This window comes from Squalius cephalus, assembly GCF_949319135.1.
Source record: "Squalius cephalus genome assembly, chromosome: 24".
NCBI classification, from domain to species: domain Eukaryota; kingdom Metazoa; phylum Chordata; class Actinopteri; order Cypriniformes; family Leuciscidae; genus Squalius; species Squalius cephalus.
In genome coordinates this window covers 15,418,361-15,436,098 of record NC_137145.1, presented here as the reverse complement: position 1 = coordinate 15,436,098, position 17,738 = coordinate 15,418,361, and the positions used below count along the sequence as shown (strand labels likewise).

Genomic DNA, 17,738 nt, shown 5'->3' with positions numbered 1-17,738 from the left:
GATTTTTTACTTCCGGGTTGATCACCTATACTATTGGTCCTCCTAATTGTCAATCATTCTGGTGAATCAATCAAACTTGTTCAAAAAGTGGAGAGGGCGGGTCTTATCTTCGGAAAGATCCTCCACTATACCTTTAAGAAACGTGTGCACACACAATTATCTAGACTAGATAAACCTGGATCAAATTAGTGGGATTGCGTGAACTTCAATTACCTTTTATGAAATCGCTTTAGCCTCAACTTATTTGTTTGGTTAATTCAAGTCAGGTGTTGGAGTTTAATCCCTGCTTTTTTAAGCGGCCTTTATGGAACAACTCTCAGGTTACCAAGCTAAAAGATTTGTTTATGACCAGTTGTCATAAGCAAAAGTCAGCACTTAAATAAGCGTTTTGAGCTATTTAATCCCAGACAGAAGAATGAAAAATGTGCCAATTCATCCAGATGTTTCCAGCTAAAGTTAATTTGATAGATCGAGAGAAGGTTCACTAATGAGCCGTTTCTTCCTTTAAGAATGCTAGATTTGTTATACTGCAATACAAGTAATTTGGGGTGCAATTCAGCCTGAAATTCAGTCAAATGCACTCTTATTACATCCACGACTTGCAACTCAGGGAATATAGGAAACATATAGTCCTAAAATAGCTAGCATTTTCTAGGAGTAAACAACCTTTGAAATTTGCGAAGATGTTAAAAACGTATTTGAAATTTGCTTTTTAGCATCCACAAAACCCTTGACATGAGATAACTATTTAACCTCAGTGACAGTGTGGAAAGTTCATTGATATTTCACATTCCACACTTTCATCATGTTCAAAAACCTTTCAGCCAAACTGCTGTAAAATTTATGTCACACAAGCAAATAATTCTCACGCTCAGTATGCGCTCTGCTTCTATACATTCATACACTGTTAAACAACATCAGTCGAGTCAGAAATATGACAGATGGCATAAAAAAAAGACACAAAGTTTCAGTGCTGTCTGGAACAGCACTCTACAGACTCAGACATATTTTCCACAGTTTTGATTCAAAGACTCTAGCTTTGATGCTGAGGATGTTTTGATGGATTCCCACAGGTTCTGATGCTGAGGATCAGAAATTCAACAAAACACAAGGCCTGTCCCAGCTCAAATTAAAGAGACACAGATTTACACTAAGTGCCTGATTTTGTAAAACATTTGAACACGAGATGCTAATTTGCTGTCGCAAAAGCGACTAGAGCAATGCAAATGATTTGACACGATGCAATTGACTTTCAGCTGATTGTGAATCTCAAACCACATATCATGTCATTGAAAACAGCACTAAATCCATCTGCTTCTTTTGCTTTACAAGCCATTGCTTTTAGTATTCATCATTATTCATGAAAGTCAACCAACAGGTGTGTATTATAAACATCAAGGACTGCATATGGAGCTAGAAGGCAGAAAATCGCTGCTGTGTCCTTCAACTAACAGACTTAAAAGGATGATTATGTATTAAAGAGGTCCTAATTATCCTCTATAGCTAGTACTCGCAAATTACAGAAATAATCATTTCAAATGCAAAACAATGCTATTGCTATGCAAAAATTGACGCACATGCTATTTATTTTGATAGCAGATGTTTTGCTGCAAATAAGATGGTAGCCTTGATGAAATTTCATATTATTCATTTGCTGTCACCATTTTAATTTCAAATTCCCTGAGAAAAAAATATAGTTCATATTTTAAGATGTAAACAATAAAATATTCATAACTTGTCAGAATTTAGAACATAATCAGGCAGAACTTAGCCATCAAGTCATCCTTAATGCCTACAAACAAGATCAAGTGCATTTCTTTTCATGTAAGGTATCTTCAATTATCAGGAGTTCACAAGCATCGCAACTAAACATGCTGAAAAAGCATTTTTCTCTTTCAACATAAATCTTTTCCCTTTCCCTCTCATTCTACTCCAAATCTGCATCTTTGTTACGGTGAGAGAGATGTTTCCTTTGTATGCCACGCAGGCATTAAAAGGAAAACCCTTGATATCTCCCCTGAATTACAATCAAAGTTCAAGAAGTCTGTAAGAGGAAGTGGGCTTGTGGTAAAGATCCTCAACTCCCATACGCTCCAAAAATATGTTATCTTTCAAAAAGCTAAACAGAATACTTCAGTCTTGTGCAGTGTTTGGGGATGTGCAGCACAATCGGTCCTTTGCGCAGGTGTCTAAGAGATTTTGACATAACCTGACTCTGGAGAAAAAGAGGCCAAATCTCAGAGGCAAATTAGAGCTGAACTTGTTTCTCGACAGGCGTCTGAGTGAGAGTGCACTCTGATTTATTTCCCAAAGTGTGGGCAGGAATACCAATGCCTGCTCAAAGCAGCAGAGTGCTCTGCCGATAAGGCCTTCATAAATCCCACCAGCCTTTTTAGTTCACTTTCGCATCTGCGCAAAGAGACTTCCTAAATCGGAATCACTCTACATACAAACTATGAACTTCAACACGACACATCTCGTCTGGCGACCAAGATCAAGTGGGTTTGATTTCTGCTTATTTGGAAGTGTATTGCATGAACTGCCCATTTTCAATCATCTCAAAAATCTAGTGACAATGTCAAGGACTCATAACACACCATGCAACATGGCAGCTAAACTAATGTTGGTAGGCGGATATGTGGCGGGTGTGCTGAGCCAATGCCACTGTCCTTCCTTGTCCCAGAAGTTTTACTTTGAAGATAAAAGACAACTCTTGTTCTCATGTATCCGCTTCCCCTACAACTTGTCTTTTGTTGCTGGTAGGGCATTCAATTCTCTGTGGAAAATCCATGCTCATTTGAGGTTCTGGCACAACTGTACACCACTCGCTTACTTTAAACAGGGGCCTGATTAACAGGCTCAGCCTAATTAGCTGACATGTGAATGGGGAACCACAGTTACATCCCACTGCCCGTTGTAGTTCTCTAATCAATAGTCATTAGTTGTAATTAATAGTGAAGCAGGCACCACACAACAAGTTGTGCATGTAACTGAGCAGCTTTTCTTCTTCAATATTGCAAATATCAGATCTCACATAACAGATTTTGAAACACAGACCGTGTTAGAAATCACAGAACACTGATTCAAACCACACAGAGGTTAAGTCCTACCTTTATTGCTCCAGTGGCAGCAAATTTCAGAGGCAATTGTAGACTCAGAGCACAAATTCATTGCCAAGACAAATAACATCACATTGACCTTTTAATACAATTCAGTCAGCACACTGCAGTAAAATGTTAGGGCATAAATTCACAACCATGTTCACAGGTTTTGTTTTATTATGCAAGCACCGACTCAGGACTGGTTAGTCATCAAAAGATATAAAACATAGTAGACAACACAACCAAAAAGCACATAAAGAATAAAATTATAGATACCTGTTTCATCATCAATGGAGAACCTTCCAAGACCACTTCTAGTTTTAATAGAGTATCTGATCACTCCATCTCTGCCCTTGTCATCATCTTGAGCAGTCACCTGGAGGACACTTGTTCCATGACGAGAGTTCTCCTTCACAGTTCCCTTCACTGCAAATTCTGAGAAGTATGGCTCATTGAGGTTCTCATTGACATCAATGACTTCCACTTCAAGATAAGACTCAGAGCGAAGTTTCACTGGAAAACCCAAGTCCTCTGCAACCACTGAGAGATTGTAGAATTGTTGCTTCTCATAGTCCAGGTCCTTGGCCACCTTAATGGCGCCACTTTCAGCATGGATCTTAAATGTCCCATTGAAGTCATTGGACAAGGAGTATTTCACCCATCCACCAGATCCAATGTCTGGGTCTTGCGTTTGCAGCCAAGCTATAACTGCACCTATAGGAATGTCCTCCAACACACGGCAACTGTAACTCCTGGGAATAAACATAGGGGCACAGTCATTTATATCCTCGAGGTACACTCTCAGGGTTGTCTCAGAGAACATCTGATTCCCTCTTTCTGCCTTATCTCTAGCCTGAATTTTGAGGGTGAAATCAGAGATGGACTCCCTGTCCAACTGACCAGACAAATAAACAGAGCCGGTCTCACTGTTAATGGCAAACATAGGGGTGTTTGTTGTTAACAAGGTGTATGAGATTTCACTGTTCTGACCGAGATCATCATCTGAGGCTGTGACCTGGATCACTTCTGTGCCGAAGGCTGCGTTCTCTGGTACAATGGCGGTATAGCTCTTGAGGGAGAATTTTGGGCTGTTATCATTCACATCATCAATGTTAACTCTCAGCAATCTCCAGCTGGATTTCTGTGGAAGGCCCAAGTCATATACAGTTATGTTAAGGAGGTACCGATCTGATCGCTCACGGTCCAGCGGCTGATAAATGTAAATTAGGCCACTTTCCATGTCAATATTGAAGCAGCTGTCGACGTTCCCATCTGATATGACATGCAGGACACGACCATTGAAGCCAGTGTCACCATCATTCGTGTTCACTTGAAGTACACTGGCTCCCACAGGCATGTCCTCTCGAACTACAATATCTGATGGAAAGGATTCAAACTGAGGCGTCTGTCTGTTGACAGAGAACAGATCTGTGTAGCCTTCATCCACTTTGGATTTGCTAATGGCGGAGGCTCTTTTCAAGAGTTTCTCAGCTAACTTTTGTGCAACTTTTGTGTCTTGACAATTAAAACTCTTTGCTGCCATTCTGCCTCTGACCAATGATATATTTACAAAGGTGGGTTCGGAAAGCAGCTCGGAATCTGACGCAACTATTATCAAGTTGAACTGTTCGTTCTTTACAATTTTTGCAGTGAGGGGTCTTCTTAATGACAACATCCCAGAGTCTGGGTTAAGACTGAAGACATCTTGCTCATTTCCAGACATAATCTCATATTTAACCAGCCCAAGCTCATCAATATCAATGGCAGACATGGTGATGATCGTCTGGCCCACAGGAAAATCACGCCCTATTGTACCTTTACATGACACGCGCTCAAAAAGGGGTTGGTTGTCATTAATGTTCAACACTTGTACCGTGACATTAACTTCACTTTCTCGTCTATAAGGCGAGCCCCAGTCTGAGGCTCGGACGGCGAACACGTATGTCTCCAAAGATGATTCAAAATCCAGTTCTTTGGATGTTGTCAGCTCTCCTGTATTGTGGTTGATGATGAATGGGAGGGGCTGAAGGCTGGCTATGCTGTATGTTATGCACCCATTGTCACCTTTATCATCATCCACCGCTGATACAGTGAGAATGACAGTGCCAATGGGGATGCTCTCATTGACAGAAACATCATAAGACGTGCTCGTAAACATTGGGGAGTTGTTGTTAGCATCCTCAACCGTAATTTGCACCTTTGCCGTCACGCCACTCACTATCTCCATCACTTTCAACTCAAGGAGCTCCTGGCTTAATGTGGTAAACTCTTGCGCTGTTGAGATGACACCAGTGAGTGGATTAATGATAAAATAAATAGAATCTGAGGTCAGGCTTAGGGCGTAACTGATGACCGGCGGTCTTGGAGATATCCTCACAGTCTCTATTATGGTCCCTGGTGGTGCAATCTCGATAATTGAGGTTTTGTAAATCTTCTTTTCAAAATTCACCTTCACAGACTGTGGTTTTTTCACCAAGAGCTGAATAGTCTGAGTGTTGGAAAACCTTGGTGGTGTGCCTCTGTCTTTGGCTTGAAAAGTGAGATTGCAACCGTAAGGAAATTTATCCCAGTTGACCGTTTCAGACATCTTCAGCTTGAACTCATTTCCAAGAGGAGCTCTGTCAAGGACAAACTGCTCCTGCGGATCACCTGCAATAATGGCAACCCACTCAATTTCTCCATTGGGTCCCTCGTCCAAATCTTCAACAGTAACAATGGCGTATACTGGCTCTTTGTCTGATATTTCAGGGTAAAGTGCAATTGCTTTCAGTGCTGGTGCAAACTCATTGATACGCACAACACTGATCACTAGTTTGGCTGTACTGCTAATACCGCTGTTCCCATAAACCTTCATTCCACGATCCACTGCTAAAACGTCAAGGGCAAATCTGCGGTTGCTATCTGCATTAGGCTTGGCTGTGAGTGATACCACCCCACTGGTTGGGTGGACAGCAAACTCCTCCACATCGTCTTTGAAGAAATAGTAAAACTCGCCATTGGAGCCGATGTCTGCGTCAGTGGCGGTCACCTGAGCCACACTTGCTCCCAACGGAGTACTTTCTGGAATATCAATGGCATAAGAAGTGGGAGAGAACAAAGGTCGTAGGTCGTTCATATCCATTATTTGCACATTAACTATCACAGAAGCCTCCGGCATGCCTTTGCCGGTTGCCCTAACTGTTAATGTATAATTATCCTGCACTTCACGGTTTAGGATGGCAGCACTCCCACCGTTAGTCCGTATGCGGAGAAAGCAAAAGTCCCCCAGCACAAATTCCTCAGCCTGAAACAGCCCCTCATCGTCTCCAGATTCAATTAAATATTTGATGTCCAAAGGGCCCAACTCAGATAGAGCAATCCCCATTTTAACCTCAGTCCTAATGTATGACCGAGCTGCAGAGTTCTCATAAATGGTGGCATTGTAGATGGAGGCGGTAAACTGAAAGGAGGAGGACCCTCGCTCCTGCAGTTGCCCCAAACAAGGAAGCAGGTAAAGGAGCAATAAGAAGAAACTGGTGAGGCAGATCCTCATACTGCCCCCTGGGCAGCTGTTTATAGCCATGCCATCATCCAGTTACCCTGCAAATAAGAGAAATATGCAGTAAACCATTTCAATCTAGGGCATTTATCTCATCAATACATATCCCTATTGCTCAAATAAATGTGATGGTAGTTATTTATTCAGAAGCCCTTGGTTTGGATTAAATTGTTTGGACAAAAATTATGAAAATAAATAGGCTACCTGACCCTGTTCTCATTGGAGTTAAATGGTAGCCTAATCTCACTGCAAGATTTATAATAGCAACGAAGAGCACACATGACGATTAATCATCCAAAACAAATGTGAAACACACTCACAGTAAATGAGTGTCACAGTCTTGAAAGAAATGTGCAACAAGAGAAAATGTTGCTAAATTACACAACTACAGTTTGACATTATATTTGTATTGCATTTAAAGTGAATAACTTTGATCATGTCAAACAAAACCTATCCTCTCAGATGCACGCACGACTCTCCATTAAAATACGGTTGTAATCAAAGGAAACTTTCAACGCTGTGGAGTCGTAAAATATGTTTGTTACCGAGAGCGGGCAGTCTTATTCTCCGATGTAGTGCATAAAAAAATATGTGAATGAGCTCTTACCTCTGGCTTAGTGAGAAAGAAATCTCTTCGCTACAAACATCCAGGAGCCCGCTCTGTGAAACTACATCCTTCACTTCTTTGCCATACAGGACTCACTGCCACTCACAGTAGACTGTAATCAGTGGAGCGCGCACCTCCTAAAGCGCGCTCACGAGCGCACGTTATCCCGTGAATGCGCAAAAGAAACCGGAGTTGGTGTTGTTGCTGCTGTCCCATTGCAACAATAGGATCTAAACATTATCTAATACAAACATTAGACAATTAGAATAATGTGTTTACGCTACATAGAGCGCACACAACAATTAATGTTCTTTAAAATGTCGCTAAAACGTATTTATTGTTATTTTAATATAAAAATAACATGTTCATGGTATGCAACAAAATGAACAAAAACAATAATTTCATGTGACGGAGTGAAATAGTACTGAACAAGGTTCGTTTTCATGCACAGCCTTGTCTGTGTTTTTTATTTAAACTCCGTTAGGCGGTGCATCTCATCTCCCACTCATCCCGTAATTCCAGTTCCGAAATATTCCGAAAATACACGATTGGAGCCGAAGCTCTGAACGACAACTTACGGAAATTCACGAAAGATTCCGGAAGGGACCTCGCTCACGACGGGAAGCAGCAGCAGCTAGCTAGTAAAGACTTCGGATCATTCCCTTTTGTCCACGTTGTACAACATACTTGTGCATTTTTGTCAAACATTATGTCTGTACTGTGTTATAATAAAGGATGTGGACAACGTTTTGACCCCGACAAGAATTCGGATGGTAAGACTTTAGATAACAAACGATAGCTGCATTGCTATGACTGATAGCAGGATAAATTTAGAAGAAAACCACTTGTGTTTAACAACATTTATTCATATACATATATTATTAACAAAACATGAGCACGTCTAAAAAGGGTCAACTATTAATTTTATTGGAACGTTATTTAGCATGTTAATGTAGTGAAGCATCTACAATGAAGCTGGTCATTAACGTTTGAATGATGTTCAATCAATAGCACAGACTTCGTAAATTAAATATTGTTTTCTAGATGGCTAGAATACAAGCGAGTTATATAAACGTATTAACGAAAAATCCTGTAGTTGAGCAGTTGGTGAAGTAGCAAACTAACTGTAAGCTGCACATTGTGTGAACATAATATAGACATGTGACTATATTCCTGTGACGTCACATTTCAGAATCAATCTCTTCTTATCCATAGATTCATGCACATACCACCCCGGAGTACCAGTGTTTCATGATGCATTAAAGGTGTGGACATTCAAAAAGATCAGTTTACTTAGGCTATTTATGGAAAATATGTCACTGTTACTCAGAGTTAAACCTATTAAATTGTGTCTTGCATTGCTTCCCAGGGTTGGTCTTGCTGCAAGAGACGAACAACTGACTTTTCAGATTTCCTCAGTATTGCTGTGAGTTCTACAACTCGTCTGTGATGAGACTGAATGATCATTTTCATAGACAGATTTGTGTAATTGCTCATATAAATTATAAATATCTAATTATATTGAAATGACTAAGTCTTGAAATGTTTGTCTGTATTTATGAATCTCTTAGGGTTGCACGAAAGGCCCTCATAATCAGGAGAAGCCCTCTGAGCCTGTTAAACCAGAGGTAAAGTTCTCTGCAGACAAGAACGTGAATGACGTGAAGCAAAAATGTGATGAATGCATCACCCGAACACCAAAACCTCTGGAGTCTATTCAGCGACCAAGGTAAAAACGTACTTGGAAAGTACAGGGTCTTCCCCATTTGTATTTTCCAGCTCATTAGTTCAGATGTTCAGAAGATAAAGTAATGCAGCATTAAATCTGCTATAGAGAACAAGTTCTTCTCATTAACAGTCCACCCAGCCAAAACTCACATTGATGTTAGAACCTCTTAAGGATAAATGACTGAAAACATCGATTTTTAATTGTTTTTGTAGTCCAGATGAGCCTTTCTCTATTCTACAACGGAAGATCTCTCCTTCGCTCAAACAGGCTTTAGAAAAGCTTAAAATAACTGAAGAAAATGCACAGGAGATAAAAGGTAAGAAAAGCCCGACCCTCTTTTCCCCTTCCTGTCTATATTTGTCTTCTAATCTGATGTATTTTATTTTCTTTCTTGTATTATAGAGGAGGATAGTGATGAAATTAAGATAGGGACGTCCTGTAAGAATGGAGGCTGCAGTAAGGTACTGTTCGCACTCTCTGCTTCTCCGATTAGAAACCATATGGCACATAAAGTTTCTTTAGTTCATCATATAAACAATGGATTCTCATTCTTTTGTTTTTAAGACATTCAGCGGACAAGCCAGTGATGACGAGACGTGTTTGTATCATGCTGGCGTACCTATCTTCCATGAAGGGTAAATTAGCATCCGATCAAAACTGAAAATGACTACTAGAAAAGTGTAGATGTAGAAATCTCCGATATATCTGCGGATTCTGCAATTTAGGGTACGTTTACCCGACAACAACGTACTTGTTTTTCCTTACTGTTTTCTGCGTACAGGCGACAACGTTGTCAAACCGATCCGCTGTATTAAAGGGTTAGTTCACCCAAAAATGAAAATTCTGTCAGTAATTACTCACCCTCATGTTGTTCCAACCCCGTAAGACCTTTGTTCATCTTCGGAACACAAATTAAGATATTTTTGATTAAATCTGAGCGCTGTCTTACTCCTCCATAGGCTTCTAAGGGACTGAAACTTGCTGGCCCAGAAAATGCATTAAAGACATCGTTAATATAGTCCAAGTGACTACAGTGGCTCAATCTTAAGTTTATAAAGCGACGAGAATACTTTTTTACAATCTTAAGTTTATAAAGCGACGAGAATACTTTTTGTGCGCAAAAACAAACAAAAATAACGACTTTATTCCACTTTTCATTTCCTTCTCTCTGGGCCTCGAGTCTTTTCACGTAGTGTTTAAGCGTAGCGCGTCTGTGTTGTACGTCACCACGTATCACACATGACCAGCGTCGGCCAATAGTGAGCCTACGTGGTGACGTGCAACACAGACGCGCTACGCTTAAACACTATGTGAAAAGACTCGAGGCCCAGAGAGAAGGAAATGAAAAGTGGAATAAAGTCGTTATTTTTGTTTGTTTTTGTGCACAAAAAGTATTCTCGTCGCTTTATAAACTTAAGATTGAGCCACTGGAGTCACTTGGACTATATTAACGATGTCTTTAATGCATTTTCTGGGCCAGCAAGTTTCAGTCCCTTAGAAGCCTATGGAGGAGTAAGACAGCGCTCAGATTTAATCAAAAATATCTTAATTTGTGTTCCGAAGATGAACGAAGGTCTTACGGGGTTGGAACAACATGAGGGTGAGTAATTACTGACAGAATTTTCATTTTTGGGTGAACTAACCCTTTAAAACCGCTGTATTATGTTGCCAGGCCAGTATTTGGCAATGTCACTTTGTAAAGAAACACTGCCTATAGACTGAACACGAAATGCGTATGACGTCACCATTTTCACAAATTCATGTTTTTGTTGTTTACAAGGAGACGATAAAAGTAATTGTTTTGTACACTTTGAAACCCAATTTCAAAAGTTTGCGTTTTCAGGCCCCCAAAATGCAGTTGTCATGTAAATGAACGGCCAAAAGGTATAAAAAGTTTTCCGTTTTTGGTTGAAAACTGTGCCATGTAAACTGCCCCTAAGTCTTTTTTTATCTTTCCTCATAAAAGGATGAAATATTGGACCTGCTGTAAGAGGAAAACCTCAGACTTCAACACGTTTCTGTCTCTGGAGGGCTGTACCCGAGGAAAGCATCAGTGGAATATGAAAAATACAGTAAGTGCCTACCATGAGATTTAAATGTCAAAGAACTATATTACTTGCACTGGATTTTTCCCCCCTGCATTTTGTAGATGGCAATTATACTGGATTTTTACATACATTCCAATTAAACAGTATTACAACACTGTGCAGCTCTAGCAGGCCCAAATGCTACTTTCAAATTAACATAATTTGTTGAAGACCAAATTATTAAATACGTTTACATGTGAATCTTGTTTGAAGTGGAGGATGACATTTTTTTTTTATGTGTGTACAGGGAAAAAAGGTTGTACCATGCAGGTTTGATTGGCACCAAACAGGAAGTCAGGTCATCATTTCCATTTATGCCAAAAATTCAATACCAGAGCTGAGCTCGGTGGAGGGGAACAGTACTGTGGTAAGACATCAAGGCAAAATTATTTGCAAAATTCTGTATACTGGTAGTTTAAAATTTTCCAAATAAGGCTATTTTTTTTATTCTTTGCAGCTCAAAATCCACATTATATTTGAAGGAGAGAAAGAATTTGAACAGCAGATCAGTTTGTGGGGGGTGAGTATTCAGTTGTAAAGTACTTTTATCATACTTTTTTTAATTAAAGCTTGAAGTGAATACATTTTGTGGCAATAGTGTTACTGGATATAATAATAATAATAATGATAAAAAAAGGTTTCCCAAAGTTGTCTCTGCATATGAAAAAGTATTGTAATTTCACAATATTTTATTCTAAAGCATGTAGTTCTGGTCCTAAAGGAATTTCCACTCCAAATCATTGCTTTAATATAAACTTCAGCACCACAATACAAACAAAGCATGACTTTAATAATTTTAAGATTGTCTATTTGCTTTTACCTAAGGTGATCGATGCAAGTAAAAGTTTGGTGAACATGATGGCTACCAAAATTGAGGTTTTGTTGAAGAAGGCAGAGCCAATGTCATGGGCCCGGCTGGATCTTCCACCTCCTCCAAAGGATAAAGAGAAAGAAAAAGATGTTGACAGTGAGGATGAGTGTGATGATTAAATTAAGAGACTGTAAGAGGACCAACATTCTTAGCTCTGAGTGGGAATCATTTTATCTGATTGTATGGTTTGATGCATAATGAAGCATGAATGTTATGTAAATTCTCAAATCTTTGTCCAAGGTCAAATTATAGATTTATTGTACAGAGCATGTTTAGAGAGGTTTTATTTTTAAGAAAGCTCTCACACAAAGAACCAACAGTTACTCTGAATAGATTATATTGATTCAGACCAAAATGTGTCCAATCCTAGTAAGTGGAGCATTTCACATTCCACTTTTTCTGGCTGAAGCAAATAGTCATTAAAGATGCATTCATTAATATTGGTTTATTCAGAGTTCACACTTGCTAATGTGTCAAGCTGAAAGCACACATTTCTCTTCTATAAGATTACTTGGTATTCAAAATTATAGTAGCTATGAAACAGATACAATTTGTCAATTTAAAGACACCTGATACAATAGTCCAGGATTTGTACAAGGGATGAATCTGTGTTGGGAAGGGAGTACATTTTTCCAAAAAAACACAAAAGATGCTCAAGTTTGATTTGAATCATTTTCTAAACTATTGAGCATGTTAATATCTATATTTTATGAATTTAGGTGATCCTGGAGACGTGTATACTTGGTGACTGGTCTTAGTTTACACCGTAATGGCACAAAACCAATGTTACAGTGGTTAACAGTAGGGGTGGAACGGTAGGCTACATGTATTCGTATTGAACCGAAACGGTACGGGCGTCACGGCTCGGTGCATGAATATACACGGAGAATACACGATATAAAAATAAATAAAACTCGCGTGCAAATTAATGTAATGCGGAACTACTGTTAGATACGCGGGTTCTTTAGGGACACCTAATCTGTAGCTCCGCCTTATCTCTGAAGCTCTGTGGCAATAATGAACAGGCTGCGATGTCAAGATTGCAATGCTGGAATGTGTGTGTGTGTGTGTGAGAGAGAGAGAGGGGGGCGCGGGGGCGATCGAACAGTGGAAACATAAAAACATACTCCGTCATTTTGTTCATAGGACATCATTCAAACTGTAGAGTGTTTACTTATATTTGTGTACACTCGCAATAAAACACATTGTGCTCTTGTCAAACTGTAACCTACAACAGTAAGTTACACATTCTACAAAAAAGAAAATCAAATGTGTTTTTAATGGTAGTATTACTTTATACAGAAATAAACTCCTTAATTAAAATTAAGGAAAATAAATATATTGATCTGAAATATTGCAAATTAATTTTAAATTCATTCAGGTACAATTACCAAACATCAAGGTCTTAGTCTTTTTATTTTAACTAATATAAAACTATTGTCAAAGCACTACAAAAACTGGTTATATGCCTTTACTTTATTAATAAAACCTATTTAAAAAAAAAAACCACACAAGGCTTAAAGTCGGCATGAAACGGAAGTTGAGATTGTAATTTTTTCCTTGTGACGTATATCCGAGTGAAACTGCTTCTGAAATTAGAAAAAAATGTAGGGCGGGACTTGATTTCGTCCTTCGGGAATTGATTGGATCGTTGGAGGTTGGGCGTTGCAAACAAAATGGAGGCAGATTTGAATGCCAGTTTACATTCAGTTGTGGAGGATTTCTCCCCACCGGACTCCCCACCGTTACCCTCCCATGAAGGATTTTTTATTTTATTTTATTATTCCCGCGAACCAAGATGAGTCAAGTCAAGTTATCAGCCTTATTAAACATTCTCTGTTATCAGTCAAGTTCACCCTCGAGAGCATCTCGATAGCCGCACCCTTCCAGTAGCACCTCAATGCAGTACACAAGATCCGGGGGGAGGAGTCGGATCTTATATAAGGGGTGGAGATTGGTAGGTTTAGGGGTGGAGATGGGTAGGTTTAGGGGTGGGTTTAGGGATCAGGGGGTGGAGACGGGTAGGTTTAGGTATATGTAAGGTGGGAGGAGTTGGATTTTATCCGACTCCTCCCCCCGGATTTTATGCTCTGCAGTGAGGACCATCTCCACCCTTTCGCCATGGCACGTGACCGAAAGAGAAGAGAGGTCGTTTCGAGGGGGGAGGGAAGGGTAATGTATTTGATTAAAGATTATAAGGGTACATGAATTTTAAAAAAAAGAATGAAGTGCACAGATAAGTCATTTATAATAAACACTACAATATTACATATAAAAAGAAGATTTGTCAAATTTGATTTCATGCCGACTTTAAGACATTTATTTTCCTTTGGTGGTACAGCCTGAGACATGCACAATAAAAAAAAAAAATTTGCCTTCTACATTTGGTTTGCTTTTCCCTCCATTGTACCGAACCGTGACTTTGGTGTACCGTTCCACCCCTAGTTAACAGCCACTGCCAACACCAAATAAGACTTACTGTAAGCCATTTGTCATGACTCAGCACGTTAAGTGGCTCTGGTGGCATTTACAAAAAAAAAAGAAAAGAAAAAAAAACTAAAACAGTGCTACCTTGCAAGCACGATCTTTCATGAAAACTTCTACTGTACAACAGCAACTGCCTTGCCAACCCCAAAATCAAGAAAAATAGGCCAAAACATGCTGCAAAAATAATCCTTTATTCAATTGAAGCTTTAAAAAAAAAAATTCAAAAGTCAAATCTTTTTTGGACCTCAGATGCTCCAAAGACAAAGTTTGTGTCTGTGGCTTCCGTTGTCAGGCACTGATCTTCACCATCCTGAGGGAGTCAAGGAAAGCGTCGTGGGAAGACGTCAGAGAGGGTAAAAAGAAATAGTGAATGGTTTATGGAAAAGTCTTAGTTTTCCCAGATCAAAGTGCATTTGCAAACAAAAGGATTACGAAAACATTTGACAAACTTGCTAACAAAAATGACTTTCAGCGACACCCACCTCACTGAAATACTTCTCAATAAGAGCTTGAGCCGCTCTATAAACAGTATTGTTCTCATGGTTTTGAAGAAACTCAATTCGATCCAGCCCTCCCACCTCCTCCACCAGCAAACAAAGCTTATCCACCTCACCAAGTTTCTCAGCAGCCTGCAGAAGGTACACAGTTGATATTTTAGCATCTCAATGCCAAGCACTGGAAGTTGGAAGGTTTTGCAGATTTCTTTATGAAGCCACACACACAGTGAACTCACTAAGAAAATGTTATTTATAGCATCTAGGATGACCAGGACCGTCTTGGTGTCTTTAACTTGAAGCAAGTTCAAGATGGCCTCTAAAGCACCACACTTGACCAGATGAACAACTTGGTCTACGGTCCCACCACTTGTGTAGTTAGTCACTGCCCATACTGCCTCTCGCTGGGTTTTGAAGTCACCCTGCAATACAAGGAGTTTGAGTATCCCAAAGTGTCAAACCAACACTGAAAAAGCACATTGTATTTTGGTACGAAAGACATTTTATCACCAAATTAGACATCCATTTATGAATCCCAATTAGAAGAATTTACCACAAAATATTGGCAAACTAATGCAAAAAACAGACCACCACTGCAGCCCAAAAAGGTTTTGTTATCGGTCAAATCATGACATAACCACAAACATTAAAAACAGAAGTTCTTGCACAAGACTTTCATTGTAACCATTTGCTTGTACAAGTCTGCTCTTTCCATACAATTACCTCAAAGATTTGACAATGCATGTTATAGTATAGTTCTCTCAACTGGAAATGAAACCACATTTCAAAGGGCCTCAGGAGGGACTACTTATATAATTGGCCTCATTTTATGCCCAGCTTTAGGAGAAGCATGCAATCACATTGAAGCCAGAACTTTTTATAGGCAACTCTGTGGGGGCAGAAAACTCAACATAAAAGACATCCGTTATGACATACATTCCTTAGGAGATCCACCAGAGGAGCCAACAATCCACACGTGATGAGCTGTTGAATCTGTTGGCAGGGTCCAGCTGCAATGTTGGACACTGCCCAAGCTGCCTCCTTCTGAACACTGGACTTAGGGTGTCGCATCAGCTGAGGCAAGGCACTCAACACGCCTGCATCAATGGCCGCTTGCGTCTGCAGGTCCGAACCGCTGACAATGTTCCCAATCGACCGTAGGGCTGGTGTCTAGAGAATATTGGTGAAACTCCTCAAGTGGCCCAACATCAAGACCAAAAAGGTAAAAACACTGAGTACTTACCACCACAGAGAGTTCCTCAAAGCCCAACAGCTCAACCAACCGTGGAAGAATTCCAGTCTTGATGACCACATCAATTCGTTCATTGGGTCCATCGGTGAGGTACGAAATGGCCCAGCATGCATCAGACAGGACGGATTTGTCACCGTGGTGGAGCAGTTGGATTATGGAGGGGAGCATTTGTTGGACAGCACTGAAACGAGGGAAGGGATTCTTGTTCCTACAAAGGTTCGACAGGGTCCATGTAAGGTTGCGAAGGTATCCCACCTGCAAAACATTTTATGTAGTTTACATTCTGCATGTTTGTTTACATTTGCCATTTCAGAGATGTGGCGAGTCCAGAAGAAACTCACAGGAGCATCTGGTGTGAGTCGTGCCAACAAGGCAGGGATGACGCCACAGTCGATCAAGGCGTCTCGATAGGATGGACCATCACCTAAAATGGAAGAATGAACACTGGGACAAATGGTTCCAAAACTTACAACTACCACCGTTTTCAACAAAATACCCAAGTTTCACCAAACATTACAGTGCAAGTGTTTAACCGTCATATTCTTTTACGATGTAGAGGCCTCCTGAAGTTCAAAGTATCCTCACCTGCAATGTTGCCTAAAGCCCAGACAGCCTGTTCACTGATGTTCAGCATTGGTGAAGCCAGCAGGGCGATGAAGGCTGGTACCGCTCCATGCTCTACCACTTGCTGTGTGTGCCAAGAAGTGCCAGATGCAACATTAGTAAGGGACCAGGCAGCCTCAAACTGCAGCATAGGGTCATCGTTCCTCCCTAGAAACTCCACAAAGCGAGTCAGAAGTCCTGCTTCAACGATCTCCTTAAGGGGAGGGTTCCTCTCCCGAGAAAGCAGCTTCCTGTAGGGATCAATTTGAAGGTTGGTAATGCTCTGTAACATGATTTGAGATGACTGCTAGTCAAGTTAAGATTGGTTACTGTACCTAGCTGCTTGACAACCTTGTCTCTGCATCTCTGGGCTGTCAGCGTTCACACTTGCAACAATCTCTTGAATCGTTGCAGATATGACCTTAACAAGATGAAAACAGTGAGATAAAGCATTGTAAAAACGTGTTTTAATTGAAGGTAGAAGTAGTAAACACCTGTTCGTTGTCAGTGTTAAACTCTGGTGACAGAGGTTCCTCATCTCCCAAGGATGAAATATTTCTCCTCTTCAGAATACTTTCAACCCTATGAGCTTTTCGAAGCTCAACACATTCTGCAATTCTGCGGTCACGCATTTTCTGCAAGCAGAGATAAGGTGAGTGAATCTATCAAGAGATTAAGGAGAGAACTGTTGAAAGTGGAAAAAATAGCCAGAACGGATGCACAGCTCACCGTTGGCTCCTTGCCCTTATTTTTGAACTTGGACATGCGTTTATCAGACAGATTTTCAGTAGGCATTTTGACACTCAATGCACTAGCCATAGGCAAATCACTCCTAACAAACTTCTACAGGAGGTTTTAAGATCAAACGTTACAATAACTGCTAAAACAGAACTGACAGCAGGAGTTTGTGTATAAAACAGATCTCTCAGTGCTAGACTCAACTGCAATAAATATGTAACCAGCTGCAAA

The 17,738-nt window shown here is 40.2% G+C and overlaps 3 protein-coding genes across 3 annotated transcripts in view; 1 reads left to right on the top strand and 2 right to left on the bottom strand.

The window, feature by feature from the left end:
* Nucleotides 1-7,325, bottom strand: part of fat3b (FAT atypical cadherin 3b) — a 60,056-nt gene extending 52,731 nt beyond the window's left edge. The window contains exons 1-2 of the mRNA XM_079860616.1: nucleotides 7,247-7,325; nucleotides 3,378-6,680 (exon numbers count right to left, since the gene is read on the bottom strand). Coding sequence (XP_079716742.1) covers nucleotides 3,378-6,663 — 3,286 coding nt within the window. The 5' untranslated portion in view covers nucleotides 6,664-6,680; nucleotides 7,247-7,325. The remainder of the gene's footprint in view (nucleotides 1-3,377; nucleotides 6,681-7,246) is intronic.
* A 490-nt stretch (nucleotides 7,326-7,815) lies between these two features.
* Nucleotides 7,816-13,428, top strand: chordc1b (cysteine and histidine-rich domain (CHORD) containing 1b). The gene is made up of 11 exons (XM_079860615.1): nucleotides 7,816-8,019; nucleotides 8,462-8,511; nucleotides 8,616-8,672; nucleotides 8,818-8,975; nucleotides 9,188-9,291; nucleotides 9,378-9,436; nucleotides 9,540-9,610; nucleotides 10,942-11,047; nucleotides 11,310-11,429; nucleotides 11,520-11,582; nucleotides 11,888-13,428. The coding sequence occupies exons 1-11, from the start codon at nucleotides 7,956-7,958 to the stop codon at nucleotides 12,050-12,052; spliced, it is 1,017 nt and encodes a 338-aa protein (XP_079716741.1). The 5' UTR covers nucleotides 7,816-7,955; the 3' UTR covers nucleotides 12,053-13,428.
* A 1,164-nt stretch (nucleotides 13,429-14,592) lies between these two features.
* kpna7 (karyopherin alpha 7 (importin alpha 8)) lies at nucleotides 14,593-17,717 on the bottom strand. The gene is made up of 10 exons (XM_079861478.1): nucleotides 17,499-17,717; nucleotides 17,264-17,404; nucleotides 17,105-17,190; nucleotides 16,752-17,020; nucleotides 16,508-16,590; nucleotides 16,158-16,421; nucleotides 15,851-16,084; nucleotides 15,154-15,336; nucleotides 14,903-15,049; nucleotides 14,593-14,730 (listed from the first exon to the last, which is right to left on the bottom strand). The coding sequence occupies exons 1-10, from the start codon at nucleotides 17,586-17,588 to the stop codon at nucleotides 14,641-14,643; spliced, it is 1,587 nt and encodes a 528-aa protein (XP_079717604.1). The 5' UTR covers nucleotides 17,589-17,717; the 3' UTR covers nucleotides 14,593-14,640.
* Nucleotides 17,718-17,738: the final 21 nt, after the last annotated feature.